The sequence below is a fragment of the Vulpes lagopus genome, chromosome 5 (genome assembly GCF_018345385.1).
Source record: "Vulpes lagopus strain Blue_001 chromosome 5, ASM1834538v1, whole genome shotgun sequence".
NCBI classification, from domain to species: Eukaryota; Metazoa; Chordata; class Mammalia; order Carnivora; family Canidae; genus Vulpes; species Vulpes lagopus.
Window position 1 is genome coordinate 18,312,402 of NC_054828.1, and position 25,667 is coordinate 18,338,068.

Consider the following 25,667-nt stretch of genomic DNA (forward strand, 5'->3'; position numbering starts at 1 on the left):
GGGTGCAGCAGGGCTGAGAGGCCCAATCTCCCAGGGTAGCACTAGCAGAGTGCCAGCCTCCTGGGGATCTCCACAGCAACCCACACAGACGAGCCAGGTTTGGGGGACTCTTCCTATCCCATGTGTAGGGACACATAGGAATAAATCTCCCCTGCTCCTAGGAGAGAATCAGTCCTGCTGCTACCTCAGGTGCCAGGAGTCCTGACGATCTCTCAAGGGCCTGGATTGAATTTCAGAAGAGCTCGGCACTGTAAAAACACACAGGCACTGTGGTTTGGGTCTCCAAGGACTGACCACAGGGCTGGGAGCTCCGCCTTTTTCAGAGGAAACTTCACTAACAGAAACAACCTGGAGAATTGGGCGGGGGACAAGGGGTGCAGGATAAGGGCATCGAGGCCCCCAGCCGGGTGCATGCAGGTGAGCACACCACAGTTTCCCGTAAGCAGCTACTGTCTTGGTTCTTGTGCTAGAAATGGCAACTGTGGATGTTTTGCACTTTACCGTGAAGTAGGAGAAATTCAACTGGGAATACAAAAGGGAAAACCAGTAACAGGTGTTTTTTTCAGACCAGTGCTTTTTTTTTTTTTTTTTGCTTTTGCTTTGAGAGGTGAGAAATGAAAACCACACATAACACTTAGAAGGATGATACACAGGATTTGTCAGCTGGGGTTTGATACGACTGCTGCTGTACCTATGAACATATGCTCACCCAATCCCACAAAGTCCATTTCACTCGCTATCTGGGAGTGCAACATGGGCAGCCCCCACGTGTGGGCAGTGAGCGCCCAGCCCCGAGCATCGCTGGTAGAGGTTGGGGTGGGCATGCGTTGCGCTGCTGGAGCTAAGTGGACACATTAGCTGCTTTCCTTCTGGGAGCAGAGCTTCCTCCCATGGTGCCTTTCATCAAGAGGGACCTGCTGGGTGTCCCCTGGACTCAACTCTTCCTTGCTGAGGTAGGAGAACCGTTAGCACAGAACAAACATGAAATGGAAACAAAATGTCTGCTAAGTGTCCAACAGGCTGGGAATGTGGAGAGAAGGCCCAGCGCTGGTTTTCCTTAGCAACACACTTTAGAGGGCAAGACGGTAGGCAATATCGCTCTCCCTGTGGAGTCCTACAAACGTGACGCTAGTCACGAGCCCTCCTGAAGCGCCCTATCTGTTCTGCAAACTAGACCGGGAATTTTTTGGTAAAGAGCTAGAAATGTTTCCAAAATTATTATTGCCCTTTCCTTTCCAAGTCTTGCCCCCTTTTAAGGCCTAAAGGATGATGCAGTCTTCCCAGAAGGGTGTCCAAGTGAGAGGGTGGGCTTGCACCCCCATGTCTGCCTCCCAATGAGACCTGGCCACATGTCCCAACCAGGCTGCAACGTACAGGGAGCAGACCAAGATAATGGGTTTGCAAACAGACATGGACACAAGACTCAGAGCAACCATTTCACTTTGTGCTGGGGCACCATGCTGGTCTCAAGCGGACTTGAGCTCTGCTGGCTGAGGGCACAGCAGCCACAGTTGTCCTGAGGCTCCTTCCACACCCCTGAGCGTGGGGGTAACATTCCTCAGGACCAGGAGGTGAGACAGGAGGTAATGATGCCTGAGCACCACCAATCCTGGGACCCTGAGGAAATTGGAGTGCACAGCTCTGAGAGGTCCCTGGACTCCTGCCAAGCATAGGAAGTGAGTTGGTGGGTATGTGGATGGGGCAGTAGACACTGGGCACTCTCCCCAGGGCACGGGTGAATACACCATCCTGTGTTGCGGGGCTCAACCCAATCCTGGCTAGCACGCTCTAGTCAGAAGACTGGTTTTATATAGAAAGGTTTTAAAAGTCCCACAGAAGGTGGTAAAGCCAAGAGGGAATGCGTGTGGGGCGTTCATGCAGCAAGGCCAGTGAAGAGAGTAGTTCCCAGGTGAAGACGTGGGTCTGCACCGTCCAGTACACCAAGGGGCAGTGCCATGGACCATGGGCACTCGAGAACGCCCCCTGGATTGCAAAGACTGAACGTGAAAAATGGTAAAACACCTCATCAACATTTTTATGTAGATCACATGTTGAAATGATAATATTTTTAGATATTGGGTTCAATAAATTATAGCATTAAAATGAATTTCAGGGCAGCCGGGGTGGCTGAGCAGTTAGGCGCCACCTTCAGCCCAGGGCCTGATCCTGGACACCTGGGTTCGAGTCCACGTCAGTCTCCCTGCATGGAGCCTGCTTCTCCCTCTGCCTGTGTCTCTGCCTCTCTCTCTCTGTGTTTCTCATGAATAAATAAATAAAAATCTTTAAAAAAAATGAATTTCACCCTTTAATTTTGTCTCTTTTTTTTAAAAAAGATTTTATTTATATGAGACAGAGTGAGAGAGAGATCACAGAAGGAGGGGAAGGGGCAGAGGGAGAAGCAGTCTCCCCACTGAGCAGGGAGCCTGTGTGGAGCTCAATCCCAGGACCCCGGGATCACAACTGGAGCTGAAGGCAGATGCTTAACTGGCTGATCCACCCAGGTGCCCCTAATTTTATCTTTTAAATTATTTTAAATTATTATAAATGTGGCTACTAGAAGATTTTAAATTAGATATGTAGCTTGAATTATAGTTTTTTTGGGCAGCACTGATTTAGAAATCTGGACTCTAATCCTGGCTAATCTAGTCTCTAGCTGGGTAGCAACAGAGGCAAGCTCATTGGACTCAGATTTCTTTTCTGAAATAAGCCCAATTTCCTTCACAGTTAAAAGACGAGCAGAAAATGCTGTCTACACCAGCTATCAGACCAGCATCCCTCTCTTGTTTCTCCGCAGGAAACAGGCCTGTCCCGTGTGGCTGAACAGGTCACAGGCTCCACAAGGGTGACACATTGAAGGGAAGGGATCCTGTTCATAGTATACATAAGTAGATTTGTATATTTATTATTATAATATCCTGGTACCTGCAATAAGTATCTTGTTCTAACAAAATGAGTATATTACAGTGATTTTCCAACAGATAGAACTAAAGCATCCTGCAGAAGCAATACTCTTTTTCTGATTTGCATAAAAGCTCCGGCGGCCCCACCAGAACCAGAGTCCTGCCTGAATTCCACTGCAAGGACAGCTGCTTTGCTGGTTTGGCCTCGGTCTCTATCATAGGCCTGATGCATTGGGGGGCAGGAACCTGGTGCCTTATTTTTACAAAATGTCACTAATGTCTGGTGCTAAAGACTTACAATAACCAACTGGGCCATGGCCAGGGCTCACCCAGGATGTGCCACTTACCTTTTCATTTTTTTTCTCATCTGGTTTGCATCCGGTGTTGGTGGGGCTGGACGATGACAGGCCACTGCCAGGCCCCCCTCCGGCCTCCCCGTTGAGGTTGGCTGCACTGACATTGGGAGGCGTGACGGCTGATGCTGCGGATGTAAGTGGGATGGCTGCTCGGGGGCACTGGGCCCCAAGAATCGTCTGCACGGGGGGCTGGTGCAGGTGCTGCGGGGACACCATCGAGTGGGGTCTGAGGCTGGCAGCGGGCAGGCGTGAGGGGGAGTTCTGGGTGCGCAGGGGCGACACGGTGGCTGTTGGCCGGTCTTGGGCCTGGGCTGAGGAGTGGGCAGCTGGAGCACAGGGTTGGAGAGAGAGTGGGGTTGCAAGGTTAGTTTGTCATGGCTGTGCCATCATCGCGGACTCCACCCTGGATGCATCCTCCTGGGCTCTCAGCCTCTGTCCTTGGTCCCTCTGCACCCACCCTGCTCCTTGGGGACAGAGATGGGGCCTGGTGCCTGGGGGAACACATCCCGTCTCCCCGAAGCCCTGCTGCAGCACAAACAGCCTGCCCTGGGGAGGAGCAGAAACCTCTTCTCCAAGGTTGTTGCCAGTGTGGACATGTCCCCAGTTCCCATGAAACCTTCTAACTGGTTTTCTTTGCTTTGATGAGCAGACACACAAGTTCTTTTACATCGCCCTGATGAAAATGTTCATAAATTAAAGCCCGTGACAGAATCCTGAAGAAGCCCCAGGACACCCCCTAGAACTATTAGACACCACTGCATGCAAGGTGACCACTGCCAACAGCTGGATTCTGGTTGCTCTTGACCCCAGAACTGTAACTGGCCCTTGGTCCACACTCAGCATTTGAGCTGGCTGAGCTAGGCCTGCGTGCCTGCGGCAGCTCTTGTGGGTGACAGTCACAGGAGGAAGGTGCTGCAGCTTTGGGCCGTCACCATGCTCACTGCTATCTGCCTGTGGCTGTTGCCTTGCTCGCACACCAAAGTCAGTGTCTGGGTTTATGGAACAGGAATGTCACAATGATGTATCTGCCTCCTACTTGCCAGCAAAAATGCCTCCTAAGGGTAGTAGGGTCTAAAGGCCTACCGTTTGTAAAAATCTACCATTTGAAAACATAAAGTTCCTTCCAAACCCAGCACCACATTAAAATTAATCCTGCTGCAGCTTGTGTCAGTAATTTTGAAGAACTGTCTCCTAACTCGTAACAGAAGAAACTTACAGGGGCTCAGAGTGAGCCACACCAGAGCAATGTGACTGGGGGTCACATTGCTGGGGACCTAAAGGGAGACATGGGTCATGGCAGCCCACACCACTGCATGCCACGTGGCCCATGCCACATTGCACAACTCAGATTAGATCGTTTTTGCACGGTCATCCAGAGAAGAATTACACTTTACACTGCCCTTATTTCCTACCACCAGAACTCATGGCATTTGTAGCTTCAGCAACATGAAGAAACCACATGTGAGAAAACAAAACAATATTCTCAGCCTCCAAATATGCCTTGAATACATAGTCTACTCATAAATCCTAACAGCGTTTCCCTGGCGTGTGAAGTAACTTGGCTGGCAAACGAGAGCCCCTCCCCACATGGCCCGGCCTCAGATTCTGACAGCGCTGCGTGGGAAGAGCTGGGGAGATCTAATTACGTGATCCTGGCCTCCCTGGGACTCAGGGACTCTGGCTGCGTCCTCGGTTTCTAGGAGGTGCAATGTATAAGGGCTGATTTATGGTTTTAAAAGTATTCAGAGTTTGGGGCGGGTTTGAATCCTCACTCAATGTGGCCTCACATTTCAAAAGACCAGGTTTTAGGCAACGATGCAGATCAATGAAGCCACTGGGGTCACTCCATCAGCCCAAGGGAACCCGTGACTTGGACAATGCTCCCAGGGCCATTTGTCTGCCTCTCCCCAGCTATCTGAACTCTCCTTCACCCCAGCCCCCTGGCCCTGGCATGGGGTGCGGCGGCTGGACCAGGCAAGAGCAACAATCACTTGGGCCCAAGAGCCTGCAGGGGCTGCTCCACATTCTCCCGCGGAGTCCCACACTGCTCCCCTCCACCTCTGGCTGGCTTCCACATGCCTGCCACATGGCCCTGCCAAACCCAGTACAGAAGAGGAGACAGTGTTCCAGAGAGTTCTCAGCCTGCCCGCCAGGCAATCCCTTTGACATCCTCCCCCTTCTCTCCCTTGTTCCTCCCTCAGCCACTCCAGCCTCCTCACTGTTCTGCCAACACAGGCTCGCTCTCACCTCAGAGACTGTTGCACAGAATACACTTCCCCAGAGGGCCACGTGTCCCTTTGTCCACTTTGGTCACGGTCACTGCAGACTCTGTGCTCCCGGAGAGCCTGTCCTCGCCCACCCACCCAACAGTGCAGGCTGCCGCTCTGCAAGCCCAGCCACTCCTGGCCCGCGTCATCTCCCCTTTCCTCCCACGGCACCATCTGCTCTCCACACTGTGAGTCCCCCTTCATAGCGTGTGGCTGCTCCTAGCCTGCCTCCCCCCACCTCGAGGTGAGCCCACGAGGGAGCTCCACTTGCTGTGCAGTTCAGCAATCTACCCCCAAACAGCTGCCCCGGGGCCCAGCATGCAGCAGATGCTTGATCAATTTCTTGAATGAATGAACAAGTCTTTGAAAAAAGAGAATTTTCAGATTTTACAGAATTGAACCACTGCAGAAGATAAAACTCTTCCATGAGAAGGAGGGGCATGACTCATCACACTGGCTGGTAGAACAATATGGGGTTCCCCGGAGCCCCAGGAGGATTCATCCTCAGGTTCACCCACCCTGTGCCATCCGACCTTGGACTGACCTAGACCACTTCCCTCCAGTCACCCTGCTACTTAGCAATGCCAAAGCCCCTGTGTGACAGAGGCAGCAGTCTGAGGAAATGTTCCTGTTCCATACTGTTCCCCTCTGCTTCTCCTCCGTAAACCTTTGGCACAGCTCAGCAACTCTGGGGTGCCTGACCCCCCTGGACCTCAGTCAGTTCACTGCTCCGTCATCCCACAGGTGCTTTATAAAGGGTAGTTGAACCAATGAATGACCAACCTTACATCAACATTATCCTTTTCTTATCCTCAAGTTTATCACTTCCCACTTCATGGATGAAATGAACAATGGCAACTCCCCAAACTTCAGGCCAGGCCAGCCTCTCTCTCAACTCATCTAGACCCACCCTGCCCTCCGGTCTCAAGGATACAGGGTCCCCACAGGTCTGCCCCATCATGCTCATCTTGATCCTTTCCCCTAGCTCATCACCTTCTCACCTGTATTAAATTTCTCTATTAACTTTCCTCTTGCAATTTACTAAGCAAGTTTATAGCTCCCATTTTAAAAACAGTCTTTTTTTCTGGCCAGTACCTCTTTTTCCCATTTTCCTTTTACCTAGTATTCTTGAAATAGTGCCTATATTTGTTCTTTCTTACTTTTCATTCAATTCTTTGCATGATCTGTATTTGCCCTCATGACAGTTGTCATCTCTGCTCTGTGTTCCAGATACATTCCCTTGTGCAGCTTTCTAGTGTTACTAATTTCCATCTACAACTATGTCTGTGCTATAGTTTATGTTACCTATAGAGATTTTGTATTTAAATAGACATATTTTTCCCTTTCCAAAATTTCAAGTTGGTTTTCATATTCACCAGTTTCTGATTCATAGCTATCCATCCAATTTTTCCCTTTCATAACACACTGTTTTTTCTTTTTTTAGGGGGGGGGGAAATGTAGGTGTTATTCTTTTTTTCCCTTTTAGAGAATTATTTATTTTTATTTATTTGTACTTTTAGCTAGACTCACACCCAATATGGGGCTTGAACCCATGGCTCCAGGATTAAGAGTGGGATGCTCTAATGACTGAGCCTGCAAGGCACCCTTAGAGGATCTTAAATATACTGATATCAAAGCCTTTTTCAGATTTCTCTTTTTTAAAAAATATTTTATTTATGTATTCATGAGAGCCACAGAGAGAGAGAGAGAGGCAGAGACACAGGCAGAGGGAGAAGCAGGCTCCATGTAGGGAGCCCGATGTGGGACTCCATCCTGGGAATCCAGGATCACACCCTGGGCTGAAGGCGGTGCTAAACCGCTGGGCAACCGGGGCTGCCCCCTCTCTTACTTCTCTCCCATTTCTTCAGTTTATTGGCTTTTATGCATTAGTGTTCCCCTTGTGCTTTGAGTTTTCAGTGTGCAAGCTCCTCTTCAGTATGACTATCCTATTACTCTTGTATCTTTGGTCACTACTTCTGCATGGTCCCCTGGGACCTTCTCTCAGAACCAGGTATAACAGGATGGTATGAACTCTGGTCCTCAGGCCAGAGCCAAACTCAGCTCCATGCCCAGGTGGCCCTCTCTATCCTCCCCCATAGGAGCAGCTCAGTACTCACAATTCCCCAAGCATGGGGCGACTGCAGCTGTTCAAACCATTGCCCTTGGCTCTGGTCCCCTGATACTCACCAGGGACTTCTTGTCCGTTTTCTCCTGCAGGAGTTGAAAGTCAGCCAACACTGCCTGCTTTTAATTCCAGTAAGCCAATGCTTCAACCCCATTAGCTATTGTGTGTCCCATTTTGTTTTGATCCATAGAATTGACTTTTTAAAAATTTAAAAACAAACAAATCTCTTTGTGTTTAAAAGAGGGAATGGGGGATTTCCACATGAACTCACTGTCCCATACTATCAGGGAGTTCTTCATTCACTTCTCAGTCTACTGAAATATAGTTTGTCACTTTTTTCCATCAAATATTACCTGAACAAGATCAATTATGACTCCACCTGTTAGTGAATTTAATGGACACTTTTCCGTTTTCAGAAAAAAGTATCCACTGATCTAGTTGCTTAACTTTACACCAATACCACACTGACTTGATTACTGTAGCCTTATGTCCTGAAATCAGTGTTAGCCTTCCAACTTTGTTGTTCCTTTCAAGGTCGTTTGGCTATTCTAGGTTCTTTGAATGCCTATATGAATTTGAGAAACAGGTTACTAATTTCTACAAAAAAGTAGACTGGGGAGGGGCGTCTGAATGGCTCAGGTGGTTAAGCATCTGCCTTCAGCTCAGGTCATGATCTCAGGGTCCTGGGATATAGAGCCCCACACCAGGCTCCCTGCTCTGCAGGGAGTCTGCTTCTCTCTCTCTCCCTCTCCCTTTGTGCTCTCCCCCTCTCTCAAATACATAAAATCTTAAAAAGATGTTGAGTGCATTTGTGATTGGTATTCCATTGAATCTGTAGGTCAAAATTTTGGATAATAAATCCCTTAACAATAGTAAATCTTCTCACTCATAGATAAAGTGTTTTTTTTTCTCAACTTTTTCAGTCATATTCAATTTCTCTTAGCAATATTTGGTAGTTTTCAGCAGACAACTATTCTTCTTTTATCAGATGTGTCCCTAACTAATTTATTTTTCATGTTCTTAAAATTGTTATTATCTTTTAAAACATCAATTTCCAATTATTCACCACTAGTATGTAAAAATATACCTGATTTTTGTATATTAATCTTGTATTCTGCAACTTTGCTGAATTCGTTTATTAGCTATACAGAAAGTTCTGTGTGAGTGTTGATTGCCCAGGGTTTTCTATATTCGAGACCATGTTATCTGCAAATAGATATAATTTTCCTCCCTCCTTTCCAATCTGCATGCTTTTTATATCTTCTTCTTGACTAACTGCTCTGGATAGAATTTACAGTACAATATTAAATAGAATTGGCAAGAGTGGATATTCCTGTTTAATCCTGACCTCAGGGGAAAAGCTTTCTATCTCTCACCATTAAGTCTGAGGTTAGCTGTGATTTTCATGGATGCCCTTTATCAGGTCGAGCAGCTCACTTCTATTTTCTCATTTTCTGACAATTTTTAAACAGGAATGTGTGTTGGATTTTGTAAAAAAAAAATTTTTCCATATCTGTTGAACTGGTCATATTATTTTTATTCTTTGATTTCTTTTATTTATTTTTTTATTGGTGTTCAATTTGCCAACATATAGCATAACACCCAGTGCACATCCCATCAAGTGCCCCCCTCAGTGCCCGTCACCCAGTCACCCCCACCCCCCAGCCACCTACCCTGCCACCCCCGCCTAGTTCATTTCCCAGAGTTAGGAGTCTCTCACGTTCTGTCTCCCTCCCTGATATTTCCCACTCATTTTCTCTCCTTTCCCCTTTATTCCCTTTCACTATTTTTTATATTCCCGAAATGAATGAGACCATATAATGTTTGTCCTTCTCTGATTGACTTATTACACTCAGCATAATACCCTCCAGTTCCATCCATGTCGAAGCAAATGGTGGGTATTTGTCGTTTCTAATGGCTGAGTAATATTCCGTTGTATACATAGACCACATCTTCTTATCCATTCATCTTTCGATGGACACCGAGGCTCCTTCCACAGTTTGGCTATTGTGGACATTGCTGCTAGAAACATCGGGGTGCAGGTGTCCCAGCGTTTCATTGCATCTGTATCTTTGGGGTAAATCCCCAGCAGTGCAATTGCTGGGTCGTAGGGCAGGTCTATTTTTAACTCTTTGAGGAACCTCCACACAGTTTTCCAGTGGCTGCACCAGTTCACATTCCCACCAACAGTGCAGGAGGGTTCCCTTTCTCCACATCCTCTCCAACATTTGTGGTTTCCTGCCTTGTTAATTTTCCCCATTCTCACTGGTGTGAGGTGGGATCTCATTGTGGTTTTGATTTGTATTTCCCTGATGGCAAGTGATGCGGAGCATTTTCTCATGTGCGTGTTGGCCATGTCTGTGTCTTCCTCTGTGAGATTTCTGTTCATGTCTTTTGCCCATTTCATGATTGGATTGTTTGTTTCTTTGGTGTTGAGTTTAATAAGTTCTTTATAGATCTTGGAAACTAGCCCTTTATCTGATAGGTCATTTGCAAATATCCTCTCCCATTCTGTAGGTTGTCTTTTAGTTTTGTTGACTGTTTTTTTTAAGATACCCAGGAATAAACCTAACCAAAGTGGTAAAGGATCTATACCCTAAAAACTACAGAATACCTCTGAAAGAAATTGAGGAAGACACAAAGAGAGGGAAAAATATTCCCTGCTCATGGATTGGAAGAATTAATATTGTGAAAATGTCAATGTTACCTAGGGCAATTTACACATTTAATGCACTCCCCATCAAAATACCATGGATTTTCTTCAGAGAGTTGGAACAAATTATCTTGAGATTTGTGTGGAATCAGAAAAGACCCCGAATAGCCAGGGGAAAATTAAAAAAGAAAACCATAGCTGGGGCATCACAATGCCAGATTTCAGGTTGTACTACAAAGATGTGGTCATCAAGACAGTGTGGTACTGGCACAAAAACAGACACATAGATCAATGGAACAGAATAGAGAACCCAGAAGTGGACCCTCAACTTTATGGTCAACTAATATTCAACAAAGGAGGAAAGACTATCCCCTGGAAAAAAGTCAGTCTCTTCAATAAATGGTGCTGGGAAAATTGGACAGCCACGTGCAAAAGAATGAAACTGGACCATTCTCTTACACCATACACAAAGATAAACTCAAAATGGATGGAAGATCTAAATGTGAGACAAGAATCCATCAAAATCCTGGAGGAGAACACAGGCAACACCCTTTTGAACTTGGCCACACTAACTTCTTGCAAGATACATCCATGAAGGCAAGAGAAACAAAAATGAAAAATGAACTATTGGGACTTCATCAAGAAGCTTTCGCACAGCAAAAGAAACAGTCAACAAAACTAAAAGACAACCTACAGAATGGGAGAGGATATTTGCAAATGATGTATCTTTGATTTCTACATACAGTAAGTTATGTTGATTGGTAAATGTAAATCAAACCTTGAATTTCTAGGAGAAACTCTACTTAGTCATCATATATTATCCTTTTTATTTATTGCTATAATCGATTGCTAAATTTTTTAGAGTTTTTACATCTATGTTTATGAGTTATATTGGTCTTTTTTAAAATTTTCTTTCAATGTCTTTGTCTGGTTTGGGTATGGGGGTAAAGCTGGCCTTACAGAAAGTTAGGAAATATTCTCCCTTCTTTTCAATTTTCTGGAAGAGTTTCTATAGAATTGTATTTTTTTTTCCTTAGCCACTAGGTATAATCTAATGATGAAGTCACTTAGGCTTTGAGATCTCTTTGTGGAAAGTTTTTAACTAATTCAATTTCTTTCACTAATTTAATTTAATAGACATAGGCCTATTCAGATTATTGTTTCTAAAGTTTATCAATTTCTGTTTTCAAGAAATTTATCTGTTTTGTGTAATTTGTTGAGTTCATTGGCATAAAAAATTTTTAAGGATTTTATTTATTTATTTGAGACAGAGAGCGTGAGCAGGGGTGGAGGAGGGGCAGAGGGAGAGAGAGCAGCAGACTCCCTGCTGAGCAGGGAGCCCAGTATGGGGCTCTATCCTAAGACCCTGAGATCATGACCTGAACAGAAGGCTTAACCGACTGAGCCACCCAGGTGCCCCTACTGGCATAATCTTTTTAATAATCCTTTATTATTCTGTAAAATCTGAAGTAAAATAATAATCCCTAATTATTCTGTAAAATCTATTATTCTTAGTATTGATGATTTGTGTATTCTCTCTTATTCTTTATCCCTCTGGCTAGATGTTTATTGATTTATTACTGATCTTTTCAATGAACTAGATTTTTGTTTCATTGATTTTCTCTATTGTTTTTCTGTCTTCTATTTCATTTATTTCTGCACTGAATTTTTTCTGCTTCTTTTATGATTCCTTTGCTCTTTTAATTCTAATTTCTTAAAGTAAAACTGAGGTGATTGATTTGATATCTGTTTTGTTCCTAACATAGGTTTTGAATGCTATAAGTTTCCACTTAAGTACTGCTTAAGAGGCATCCCACACATTTTGATATACTGTATCTTCATTTTCATTAAGTTAAAAATGCTTCCTAATATCATTTTTGATTTCTTCTTTCATCCATGGGTTACTTTTAAGTGTATGTGCCATTTATTTGGGGATATTTGGGGGTAACTTTCTGTTACTAATTTCTAATTCATCGGTACTGTAGTTAGGGAATGTGATTTATGATACTTGAATCCCTTTAAATTTATTGAGATTGAAATACTATGGCCCAAAATGTAGTCTATCTTGGAAAATGTTGTTCACTCGAAAAGAATGTGTATTTTGCTCTTGGTGTAGCGCTTCATAAATGTCAATTAAGTCAAAATAGTTACAGGTTGCTAAAATGTTTTATATTCTTACCAATATTCTGTCTACTTCTTCTGCCAATTATCAAGAGAAGTATTTAAATCTCTGACTGTAATTGTGAATTAGTCTATTTATTTCTCCTTGCAGCTCTACCAGTAATTGCTTATATATCTTGAAGTTCTGTTATTTGGGTATAAATATTTAGTCTTCTTCACGTACTGACCCCTTCATCATTATGAAATTGCCTTTTCTTTTAGTAAAAATATTCTTTGTTCTAAATTCTACTCTGATATTAATATAACATTTCAGATTTCTTTTTAGTAGTATTAGCATCATACATTTGATCCTCATTATCCATAGATTCTGTATGTGCAAATTCATCTATTAGCTAAAATTGATTTGTAACCTCAAATCAATACCTATGGTGTGGGACACCTGGGTGGCTCAGTGGTTGAGCATTTGTCTTTGGCTCAGGGCATGATCCTGGATTCCTGGGATCGAGTCTCGCATTGGACTCCTTGCATGGAGCCTGCTTCTTCTCCCTCTGCCTATGTCGCTGCCTCTCTCTCTGTGTCTCTCATGAATACATAAATAAAATCTTAAAAAATACCTATGGTGCTTTTGTAGTCATTTACAGATATGCATATACTAGCAAAAAACTGAAGTCACTGAAACATTTTCCCAGATGAGGTGCAACAAGATGATGCTCTGCCTTCTGGTTTTAGCTCATACAGAGATGCCCAGAGACAGAGATGGGAGGGGCAGGGAAGTGCAGTGCAAGACGCTCCAGCTCTTGGACTCAATGGATAGGCTTGAATCTTGCTGGTAACCTGTTAGTGGGGTGGTGTCTGGCAGTCACTTCTGAACCTTATTTTCTCTTTTGTAAAATAAATAGAATCTCCCAGAATGACTTATTTTTAGTATTTAAGATTATAATCTCTGTGAGATACATACACACATGCACGTATTTCACTTAGCAGAAATAGTTTAGTATTCACTAATGTGTCTGTGGAAAATTTATACAGCATAGCTACTGTGAATAATGAGAATCAACTGCATATCTTGATTTTCTTACTCTTTTACTTATTCATGTTTTTATATTTAAAGTATTAAAATGGTTCCTGTTCACAGCATATAGCTTGGTTTTGTCTTTTTTTTTTAAGGTAATACTTGACAATCTGCATTCTTTTTAAAGTTTAGAGCATTTATATTTATTTTTATGAAAAGGTTTAAACCTACATTTTACTACATGTTTGCTATTTTATCCATGAATTATTTGTTTCCTTTCCTCTCTTTTTATCCTTTCTTTTGGATTAATTGGAAGTTTTTGTGATTCCATTTTACCTCTTCTGTTAATTTATTTGCTGTAACTCTGTTTTGATATTTAGTGCTTGCTTATGTCTTTAATTTACCACAGTCCACCTACAAGCGACTCCATGACTCTTCACACATAGTATAAGAACATACTAATAATAGTAGAATAATATCTAATAGTATAGTATAATAGTATGTTCCTTCACTCCCAACCTCTATACATTTACCATTATACATTTTACTTTTACATGTGTTTTTAAATTATTTATTTAAATTCAGTTTAACATATAACTGCATTATTAGTTACCGGGGTAGAATTTAGTGATTCATCAGTTGTATATAACACCCAGTGCTCATTACACCCAGTGCCCTCCTTAATGTCCACTACCCAGTCACCCCTTCCCCCCACCCACATCCCCTCCAATAACCCTCATTTGTTTACTAGAGTTCAGCATTTCTTCTGCCTTTTGCCTCCCTCTCAAATTTCATCTTATTTTATTTCCTATATTCATCTGTTTTGCTTCTTAAATTCCACATGAGTAAAATCACATGGTATTTGTCTTTCTCTGACTTACTTATTTTGCTCAGCATAATACCCTCTGGTGCCATCCATGTCACTGCAAATGGCAACATTTCATTCTTTTTGATGGCTGAGTAATATTTTGTGATATAGAGATATAGATATAGATATCCTTTAACCATTCATCTATTCATCCATTGTTGGACATCTGGGCTTTTTCCATAATTTGGCTCTTGTGGATCTTGCTGCTGTGAATATTGGGGTATGTGTGTTTTAAATTTCAAACTGCATTGTTTTTATTCTTATTTAAACAGTTTGTTATAGTTTAAAGATATTTAAATAATCAGAAAAAAACTTATAGATTGATATATGCAGTTAATATTTCTTAAGTCCTTCACTTCCTTTTATAGATCCACATTTCCATCTGATATCATTTTCCACCTTCCTTAAGAATTGTGTTTAACATTTTTCATATTGTGGGTCTATTGGTAATGAAATATTTTAGCTTTACTAGGTGTGAATAATTATTTTGCTTTCATTTTGGAAGAGACTTTTGCTGGATGTAGAATGCTAACTTGACAGATTTATCTTTTTCATTTTTTAAAAATTTTTATTTATGATAGTCACACAGAGAGAGAGAGAGGCAGAGACACAGGCAGAGGGAGAAGCAGGCTCCATGCACCGGGAGCCCGATGTGGGATTCGATCCCGGGTCTCCAGGATCGCGCCCTGGGCCAAAGACAGGCGCCAAACTGCTGCGCCACCCAGGGATCCCGATTTATCTTTTTCAGTACTTCTTTCAGTTGCTTCACTATTTTCTCACTTAAGTGTTCCCAACAAGAAATATATAGTCATCTTTGTTTTTTCCTAATTTATGTATCATTTTTTCCCTTGTTGCTTTTTAAGATTTTATCACAGATTTTAAACAATTTGATTATAATTTGCTTTTATGTAGTTCTCCCCATGTTTCTTGTGCTTGGGGCTCACCAGCTGTCTTTGATCTGTGAATTTTAGTTTTCATCAAATTCAGGACAATTTGGTCTATTATTTCTCAAATAATTTTTATCTCACTTTTCATTTGTCTACTTTGGAGACTCCAATTACACATATATTGGGCCACTTGAAGTTGTCACTGCTCACTGATGCTCATTTTTAAAAGTTCTCTTTTATGTTTGTGTTTCATTTTTCATAATTCCTATTGCTATTAACTTCAAGTTCACTAATATTTCCTTTGGCAATGTCTAACCTGCCATTAATTCTACCCACTGTATTCTTGATCTCACACACTGTAGTTTTTATTTCTAAAAATTTGATTTAGGTCTTTAAAATATCTTTCATGTTTCTACTTAATTTTCTGAGCCATTATAATATATAAGCACACAATAATAGATGCAATTATAATATCTGTTTTTATCTTTATCTGCTAATTCTAACATATGGGTCAGTTCTGATTGGCTGATTTATTTCATCATTGTAGGTCATATTTTCCTTCCTGTGCATAGGAATTTTTTTATTGCTATCAGACATTGTTATTTTTATGTTATTGAGAGCTGGATATTTTTTGCAGTCCTAGAAGTACTCTTGAGCTCTTTCTGCAACACAGTTAAATGAACTGGAAACAGTTTGATCTTTCTGAGTTTGCTTTTAAGACTAGGTGGTGGGACTAGAGCAGTAGTTAGCCTAGGGGCTGTTGGGTCAAGGCCCTTGTATAGACTACTCAATGTCATATGAACTGTTTCTCCATCTGGCTGGTGGAACAGGCACTATTTCCAGCACTTTGTGAATGCTGGGCACTGACAGCACTGATCCTTTTTCTCCTAGTTCCCCTGGCTTTGCACAGTTTCCTTGCAAACTCTTGTTCTTGTAAATTGTTTCTGGTGGGATGATAAATCTCCTCATTACTTTAGGTTGGTCAGAAGCAGAAGCCTAGATTTATCCTTTAGATACAAAAATCAAATTATATCTATTAGTTAAAACCCTCTAATGTGCCCCAATGCCCTTAGGATAAAAATCAAAATTGCATGACATGGTCTAAAAGAACCTCCATGATCTTCCCCTGCTTACCTCTCAGCTTTGCCAGAGGTACTCATCCTCTCCTTTCTTTGTCTTTCCACCCTGACTTCATCTCAGTTTTCAAGTGCACTAGCCTTAGAGGTTTCCCCATGCTTCCACCCTCACCTCATGCCCGGCTCATCTAAATTCTACCCAGCTTTAAGACCTAAAATTAAATTTGGCCTCTGCAGAGAAATTGTCACCAACATCCTGGTCTTCTCTTGCCATGTCTTTTGTTTCAGTCACATCAAAATAAATAGAGTTACCTAAAATAGAAACTCTGGTATTTCTCATTGCCATGTCTTTGTCCTTGCCGGTCCCTCTGCTAGAACTCTCTTTGTGCTTTGTCTGCTCAGATAGTTCCTATTTGCATTTTAAAAATCAAGACAGGATCACCACCTCTTGAAAACTTTCTGCTCTCTCATTTTCCTCCCCAGTCTGAGTTACATATGTCTCCTCCATGCTTCCATAATACCCTCTGGATACCTCCACTACAGTGCTTTTCAAACTGTATTGCAAGAATTTATTTTCTTGTCCTCTTTAAGGGGGTATAGAATTGGGGTTTATGTGGTTCTTCTTTACATTTCTAGAACCTATCAGAGTATCTACCTCTCTTTCAGTTTTTTTTTTTTTTGGTTTGGTTTTTATTTTGATTTGGGTTTTTCTGCAGATGAATAAATGACTGTACAAGGCTCTTGCCCCTGCTAAACACTGATATGAGGATGTGTGGACACTGGTGTTTTATAGGGAGAGCTCTGCCCTTGGAAAAAGGAGTTACATTAATCAAGCAGAACAAATCATATTGGATGCTATGGCCAATGCAATTAAGCCTTTGTCAAACTGCCTGACTTTGGCTCAAGATGAGAACATTGATGAAATGCCTTTCAACTGCCTGGGTTGGGGTCTGCTGAAATGGGCAATTACTGCAGTGAACAATCCATTACTTGTACTGTCAACAGCGTGTTTTTTCTCTCTAAATGCAGAATGAAGTGGAAAATGCTATGGGAACTCAGTGGCATTTAATTTACTGATATGATGTGGTAGGAGCCATTCTTTAACTTGACTGTGACAGCAAGTGTGTGGGGATAAGCATGCAGTTGGAATGCACTGGGGAAGCTGTTTTAAACATCCTGTGCCTCACTCTTTCCATATGTAAAATTAGACTGATGGAAGAGAATGCTTGTCACACCATGGTGGTTACTATGGTGATCAATGACTGAGATGCAATGTTGTACTGCCCCTAGCCATGCCAATTTCTTTCAATTCTGCTTGTTATTCTATGGAGGGAGAAATGACTGGCAGGTCTCATTTTCTTCTTTGAACTGGGAAAGTTGCTAGCTAGGCATGGCTTAGAAAGGTGATCATACTGGCATTTTGTGCAGATAACCCAAGGGCTACTGTGCTGGGATATTCACTCTCAGTGAGGACCTGGACTGTCCAAACTCTCCATATTGTGGTGCACATAGAAAAGTGTATGTAGCACACTGGGGTGAACAGATTAGATGTTTATAGCCAGGAGGGACCTGGAATGGGACTTTAGTTGCCCCAGGTCCTGCCTGGGTGCTGCAAGGGTCAATGAGGTCAGGATCTTGGGTACTTCAGACCCAGTCATGGCACACTAGTCGGGAAGCTCTGCTGAGGGCTCACTCAATCACCTGGCCACTACAGTGGCTGTATGTCTAGCCAGAGGCTACCAATAAATGTCATCAGATGAACTTAAGCCATGTTACAAGCATGGCTGATTGGAAGGTAATTGTTGGGGGTGAGATGGCTGGTACCAGATAAATATTGTTGCAGAATTCTTTTTTTTTTTTTTGCAGAATTCTTATAGTATAAAGACAACTAGTTCTTCCCTGTGGGCCAGAGTTACAAAAGCAGAACTCATTCCTGGCTAATTTAACTAAAACAGACATTTCTGAAAGACTATTAGGCACTTCAGAGTCTCTGGGATGGTATAGTCAGTCTTGGAGACTCTCAAGCCAAGACAGTGCCAAGCCCACTCATGAGACCTCCCTGCTACAGATCCCACTGCTGAGGGAAATGGACACTATCCAGAAGGAGGCTGGACAGTGGACACCAGATATGTACCCTGTGCCCAGTGATGACTGGCACTGACACCAGATGTCCATCCTGCTTCCCCTGAAAAGCTGGACATTTTCACCACTACCTTCTCTCCCAAAGGGATCCACACAGCCCTCATGTTTGTGGATCTTTTTTTTTTTTAAGATTTTATTTATTTATTTAGTCATGGGAGACACACACAGAGAGAGAGAGAGAGAGAGAGAGAGAGAGAGAGAGAGGCAGAGACACAGGCAGAGGGAGAAACAGGCTCCATGCAGGGAGCTCGATGTGGGACTTGGTCCCAGGTCTCCAGGATCAGACCCTGAGCTGAAGGCGGCACTAAACTGCTGAGCCACCCGGGCTGCCCCGTTTGCAGCTTTTGAATGTAAGTCACATCACACACAGGCATGCCTGTTCCTAACATCTAGGTCATGTGTCTGCACTTATCTACAAGGTGAGCTGAACCAGCAGGCTCAGCCTTCTACCATGACGAGGTGGGATTCATATACAGGATGCAAGCCCCATGTAAGGACAGTGATCCAAACCACTGTGGCATGTGCCCATTACATGTTGCAAAGCCACATGTCATTGTCTTCACCATAAACCAGCCCCTCTGGTCCTTTAGGCTGGTGATGCCATTGTCATTCTCCTAATCACTGGTCCAGAGCTTGCTTCGGCAGCACATATACTAAAATCCCAGTCACTTGTCCAGAAACTGGGCAACTGGACTTGGTTCCTTGCCCTCCCTGAGCATTAGCTTATTTCTAAGTTATAACCATCTGCCTCCTAAATATTTTGTCATTTGTCTCAATTCTACAGCTGCACTCACTGGGTCTGGGCCCCTTGAGACCTCTCACCTGGGGACACCAACACCCTTCTAGTGGCTCCCAATTTCAGGCTGCCCCTCACCAATTCTTCCTCCCTACCATGCATGCAGATATTTGGTAAAGTGCCATTCCTCTTGTGTAAAACCCCTCAGTGGGTCCCCATAGCTTTCATGAGAGAATTCAACCCCCTAGATCCTTCATTAATAATTTATATTTACTTTTTGGACTCTCTTGCCCTGAGTATTGCAGTAATATTCTTATTCTCTAACAGAAGAGAAATAGCTACATGTACTGAATATAGACTAGATACACCATGCTAGACAGTCCTCACATGATGCCCCTGGAGGTAAGTGCCATTTTACAGAGGGAGAAACTGAGGCAAGCAATAATAATGGCGGCTCAGCCCCCAAACATAGGTCTCAAGCTCATGCCTTCAGGAAGATCTGCGTTTACTCTGTCTTCACTGAATTGCTTGCACCTGGTTGCATCCTATGTGCATGTTACTTCTGTTACAGCATGTTATTTCTGTTCACTTGACTATTCCCTTCCTCCTGCTTCAAATGGCACCCTTCTTGGTTTCCCTACCCAAATTACTTTGCTGCTTATTCTGGGATCAACCTCCTCTGAGGAGCCTTTCCCAGCCTCCCCCATCACCCAGCACCCCACTTGGGACCCTCCTCCATAGCACCCAGAGTCCTCCAACCTGGTGGCACCACCTCTCTGGCAGTGTGTGGGACCTGAGAGCAGGGACAGAGTCCTGTTTTGTCAGGGGGCATGCTGACTGAAGTGGACTATCCCCTGAAACATTCAGGGTTCTTCCTGTCATATCCAGCAGTCCTTGCTGCCGCGTGCCAGCCCGCACCAGAGTGGCACCAGCACGGGGAGGTGAAGGCCAAGTTCCCCAGAGAATGGCTGGGTGGGCGTGTGGACAGCCACCACGTGCCCTCTTGTCCCATCAGCCGTGACTCGGGAGAAAGTATGGCCCCTGCGGTGCTAAGTATTATCTTGACTTTTCACACTTGAGAAGGTGCCTTCTGGAGCACTTCTAATGGGCCATCTCCTGGCTGGCTAGATTCTAAAAAATCATGTATTTTATTGCTCCAGAGAATTGACACTTTTTGTCCGTTAAGCCTTACTTTGAGAAAAAGAGTGATGATTTCTGAGAGAATAAGGTTGGGGTTGGAGCAAGAACTCTGTCATTCAAATGAAATTCAGCTACACCCCTGCCCCACATCTGTCCTGGGTTCCTGTACTGCACGGTGACACTGTCGCTGGCTCTACAATTTGGGAAGGTGCTTGGTATGGGCTCCCAGGGGCACCATGAGCCAAGCTTCCCCACTTCCTCAGGGCTCAGGGCTAAGTGTTCAAGCCAGTTGTGCTGACCTTCTCTAGGCCTGTAAGGTCCACCCCATAATTTCTTTTCATCTCACACTGTCCTGGGAACAACTGGATTTTCCATAAACTATGTCACCTTGGCTATTGATAAGGCTGCCATAAAAGTGAAGGTGTCAGTGACCATCACTGCGTCTAGCTTCAAGGCATTTCAGAGAAGGAGCTCTCTGGCTCTGGCTGGTGGGGCGCTGCCTCGCCGGGCAGCCCCCGTGTGCTGGGCACCTGGAAGGCCGGGGCGGTGGGCCCAGCCACTGGAGCCAGTGTTAATCTCATTAGACCATGCAGTCCTCTTGCTACAATGAAGTGTATCAATATTTGGGAATTTTCTAACTCATTTCAGCTGTCAGGACAGGGTAATATAAGTCATTACACTTCCTGGAGATTAGCAGAAGCTTATGATCATGATAAGCAAATACAACTTGCCCAGTCTTGGACTGCTTGAAACCTGGGTCATAATATTTCTCCTGAGAACCCCTTGTCAACTTTTCTTCCAGACTGAGACCTTAGGAGCGGCACATACCTGTGGGGACGGTGCCCCGGGCTTGGCTGGTGGCCGGCTGGGCTGTGTGCCGCAGGCAACTGCCCGTCGGCGGAGAGGCTGCCTGGTGCTGGGCCTGGGGTGTGGTGAGGGGAAGGGCTGGCCTTGTGGCAGTGGCTGGGCTGCTCAGACTTCCACCACCTGGGTGGATGGTTGTGGCCATCCCTTTGGCCAGTGGAGACCCTCCAACGACATTATTCCGGGGTGGCCCAGCCCCTCCTACAGGAGCTCTGAGGAAATAAAACAGAGTCAAGTCAGGTGAGGTCACAGATGAAACCACACAATACAGTTTGTTAATAAAGGCCCATTCCTACTTCCTAGCTCTGAGAGATGAAGGCCGCACAGCCCAAGGCACAAATACTAAAACAATGTCAAGATGATCCTGTAGGCAAACGTGCCCAGAGCCCCAGCTTGGCAGTGGAACACTCTTTACAAAACCCTCAGGGGGCTAACTTTCAAAGTAAATAGTTAAGAAACAGCAAAAGAACCCTAAGAATCAATATTAATCAAATTTTTTGTACCAGATTCATTCTAAAAAACAGTTGTGTCTGTCCTCACACATCCAGAAGGAGCGGATGACTCAGCCACATCCCACAAGGCTTGGACACCTCTCTGGTACATGGTGGGAAGCAGGGCAAGGACCCACCTTCTGGACACGGCCTCTGGGAAAGGGCACAGCCATGGCCTTCAGAGGGATGTCAGGGAACTTGCAGTTTCATGCCCTAAATAGATGCCCTTTCACCCCAAGTTTCCAGATGAAACCGATTTACAGTGTTTAAGAAATACAAGAGGAACACAATAACTCAAGATGGTCTTGAGCCTCTGATCTCCAGGTACGTGCACCAAACTCAGGCACTGGTAGGGAGCATGCACCATGGGGCAGAGTCTGGGGGTCAAGTCTCCTTCTGTTCTCCCCGCGTCTCAGGGGTGAGACCCCAGGGGCCACGTGAGGGTGAGAACAAGCCACCAGGCCCATTGGCAGGTGGGCAGCCCCAGCCCATGTGGCCAGTACCACCAGGCCATGACCTCAATCAGGGATGGGCTGGCAGCACTAAGTCAAGGTTCCTGGACAAGCACCATGGGAAGAGGCTCTGGGCAAGGACCCCACTGTCCAGCAGGCCTGACAACTGCTCTGAAATTCGCCTCTAGCCAGGAACTCCATCAGTGGGCCAGCCAAAACCATGAATGCTTTTTAAAGATTTATTTATTTATTAGAGAGAGAGAGAGAGAATGAGCAGGAGGGGCAGAGGGAGAGAGAGAGACTCTGAAGCTGACCCCGTGCTAAGCGTGGAGTCCTATGTGGGGCTCAAGCTCAGGACCCTGAGATCACAACCGGAGCCAGAATCAAGAGTTGGACACTCAACTGACTGTGCCACCCAGGTGCCCCATGAATTTTTTTTTAATCACATCTGCTACCTGCTGTGCTTACTCTTACCCTGGGAAAAAATTGTAAAGACTGAATAAGTATGCTCACAAATCATGGGCCTTCCCAGGAAGCTAGGATGTGATGACGTGACCAGGAGCCCACCTCACGGCCAGCACAAGGTTGAGGCATTAAGGGGCTATTTTTCTGCCAGTCCTGCCCCCAGAGAGCAGAAACCCAGGAGCCATGTCTTCATGTCATTTTCTTGTCCTGTAGTTAACCCAGAGCTGTGCCCATGAGAGGTTTCCACGTAAGACTGACAAATAAGACCAACAGTGGACTCCTCATCTTCATAGAAACTTCTCAGATAGCTCCAGATAACCTCTTGAGTAAATTTTTATATTGTATTTTCTGTTTTACAAAAATGATATACCAGGAAATTTGCAAAAGACAGGAAAGCACAAGGAAGACGAAAATGTTTAATTAGCCCAATGCTGTCACTCAGTCAAACTCAGTAGCTTTTGAGAATACATGTGTTTCTTTTGCACATATGCAGATGTGTGTGTTTTATGCACAACAGGTTTGTGTGTAGGACACACACACACATACACACACACACGCCTTAGCTGGACTAACACTGGACACACAGGTGCATGCACACACTTGACATCTCACTCTCCTGGGTAATCTTCCATTTCCATTCCCCTTGCTGCCCTGACTCCAGCTCATCCTCCCCATCTGTTCCCCTCAAAGATGGTTCTGCTGAGTGAATGACAAGCAGAACCTAACTCAGAAGGTGAAAAACTTGCCATGTGGAACCCTTGCTCAAGGGGAGCTCTGAGCTCACAGGGCAAAACCCTGTGGGCAGTGGAGTCCTCGCCCACTTCTGGATGGGTGTTGGGCTTGTGCAGACTGAAGCATGATCTTCAGGCTGTAACCAGTGGCAGGGGGACGTGGGTGGGGGTGCTCCCTCCATTCCCAGACAGCGACACTGACACTGGCCTCACCTGGAGACGGGTGTTACATAGTTTCCTGGGAACACCCCAGAGAGCCCAGTCCTCAGGGACGTCCCCTTGAACCAGCCGTCCTGACATTTCTCTAGGACACGGTACATCTCGCCCTTCCGCAGCTCCAGCTCATCATTCTTCTGGGGCTTGTAAGCATAGAGTGCCAGGTACCTACAGGGAGAAGAGTAGGGCTAAGGATAAGTGATGGCTGGCAGGGGTGGGCAGATGCCATCTGGCATCGCTTAGATCGCATGAGGGCTCATCTTTTGATGAACCCAAGTAGCTGATGCCTGCAGGGCTTGTGTGCACCCTGCCTGACCTACCCTTTATGATAAACCACTGAGGGGGTGCAGGGACGGGAGAGCACCTAGCACTGCTGTTGCTCACCTGGAGAACCAGGTCCTGAGAGGAGGAGACAGGGCTCTGCCTCTTGCTCCTAGAGCCCAGGTCACTCCACAGCTCTGTGCTGGCTGACCTGGGTGGGCAGGCTGTCAGCACCACCTTCCCATCTGACAGCTCAGTGAGCCCACAGGACTCATCCCAGGTCCTGGAGAATAGGCTAGAATTAGATCACTGGTGTTTGGGCCCCACCATCTAAAGCCTGATGCTCTAAGCCAGAGAAAACTTTACCAGGCAAATTTTGGGCTGGATTTTTCTCATTTCGTCTAACCAGGCACTGGCCTGCCTGCCTGGTTCATTCAGTCAGTCATTATGAGCTGGAAGATATCCCAAAGGCAGTCTGGTTAGGGGATTCTCAGGTGCATCCTTTCTTGCAGGATTTGTGCCACGACTAATTATTTAAATTCTACTTTTGTCTTAAGCCTATGTGAAGGGAAACCAAGAACAATCCAAGTGGTGTAAATCCTGGCCTAGGGTTTAGAAGCTGTGCCTGTAGTATATGTAGCCCAGGCCCTGGGCCAGCCTCTTGTCACGTATCTAGTGAGACCTCAGTCCTCAACCCCAAAGGGCACTTGCAAGGACTGGATAATACTTGCAAAGTGCTTTGCTACTTTGGGGGTTTTGAGAAGTGGGTTTTAACCTGACAGAACGATATCAGACAACTATGTTGCTCATAAGATCCAGGAGGAAAGTTGGTGAGGCTTCAGCTCAATGAGAAACAAAAAATGAATTTTAAAGAAGTGTCATCTCTTGGCTCCCCTGGCAGAATGGATGGCTTGGTGGGCACGCTGAGCTCTCCCAGGACCATGGGCTCAGGACCAGAGGCTCTCAGCAGGCTCACAGACCACCTTCCTGACCCTGGGAGGGGCCTTCTTAGGAGGCGAATACAGAAATGGGACTCACTAGGGTTCAAGCAAGAAGGAGGCCCCCTGACTCTCAGAGGCCCAGTGAGGAACATGTTAGAACAGAATGGGAACCTATGAAGATGTCTCGTCCCTAATATAAAGTAAAATAAGGTAAAACAACCTAAAAGCTGACACTCCTCTCTCAGCCCTGCCCCAACACATTACCTGTCTCTGTTCCATTCAGTGGAGGCCTTGCCTGGTTAATGTCCTTTGTTTATAGGTTGACCCCACTCCTCCCTCTTCCCTTAGAGATGAAAGGATGGCTTACATCTTGATTTCTCACTGTTTGAAAAGATAAACGCTGACAACCAGGAAGGACTCTGGGCTTCAGGGATGATAAAGGAAGCTATCACTGGAGGGCCCCCCCTCTTGCTTGTCAAGGGCAGAAAGATTCACGTTTCTGACGCAATGCCCAGGTGACAAAGAGAACCTGGGTGTCATCCGTCTGTTTTCACATCTGATGACTCCCAGGAGCTCTCTGATAGTGACAAACAGGAAAGCCACATGACACCAGCGTCTGCGCTGGGACAGCAGCCTGCCCTGTGACCACTTGGGGGCAGCCCCCGTGGGGAGGTGCCCTGGGCCCCAGCGAGGGCAGCATGGACACAACAGGGAAGGAGTGAGAGGGCTGGGCCGCGGGAGGCTGGTGAACAGCAACAGCGACGCATGCCTTTTGTGCCTGCTCTCAAGGAAATGTAATTGAAGCATAAATCCTGTTTGCTTGCCTCCTGTCTCTTCAGGGTGTGAAAACAATCTTTTTGATTCTGTGAGTACACAGTGGCCACGCTGGGGGTGACGGCCCTAGGAGTCTGTGTGTGTGCACAACACTGACCTCAGCAAACAATCACGTGTCCTCGGTTGGAG

The 25,667-nt window shown here is 45.0% G+C and overlaps 1 protein-coding gene across 3 annotated transcripts in view; it reads right to left on the bottom strand.

The window, feature by feature from the left end:
• SH3RF3 (SH3 domain containing ring finger 3) overlaps positions 1–25,667 on the bottom strand; it is a 354,361-nt gene that overhangs the window by 55,515 nt on the left and 273,179 nt on the right. For all 3 annotated transcript variants that reach the window (XM_041756641.1, XM_041756642.1, XM_041756643.1), the window contains 3 exons: positions 23,500–23,670; positions 21,112–21,359; positions 3,248–3,582 (listed from right to left, as the gene is read on the bottom strand). In XM_041756641.1, coding sequence (XP_041612575.1) covers positions 3,248–3,582; positions 21,112–21,359; positions 23,500–23,670 — 754 coding nt within the window. The remainder of the gene's footprint in view (positions 1–3,247; positions 3,583–21,111; positions 21,360–23,499; positions 23,671–25,667) is intronic.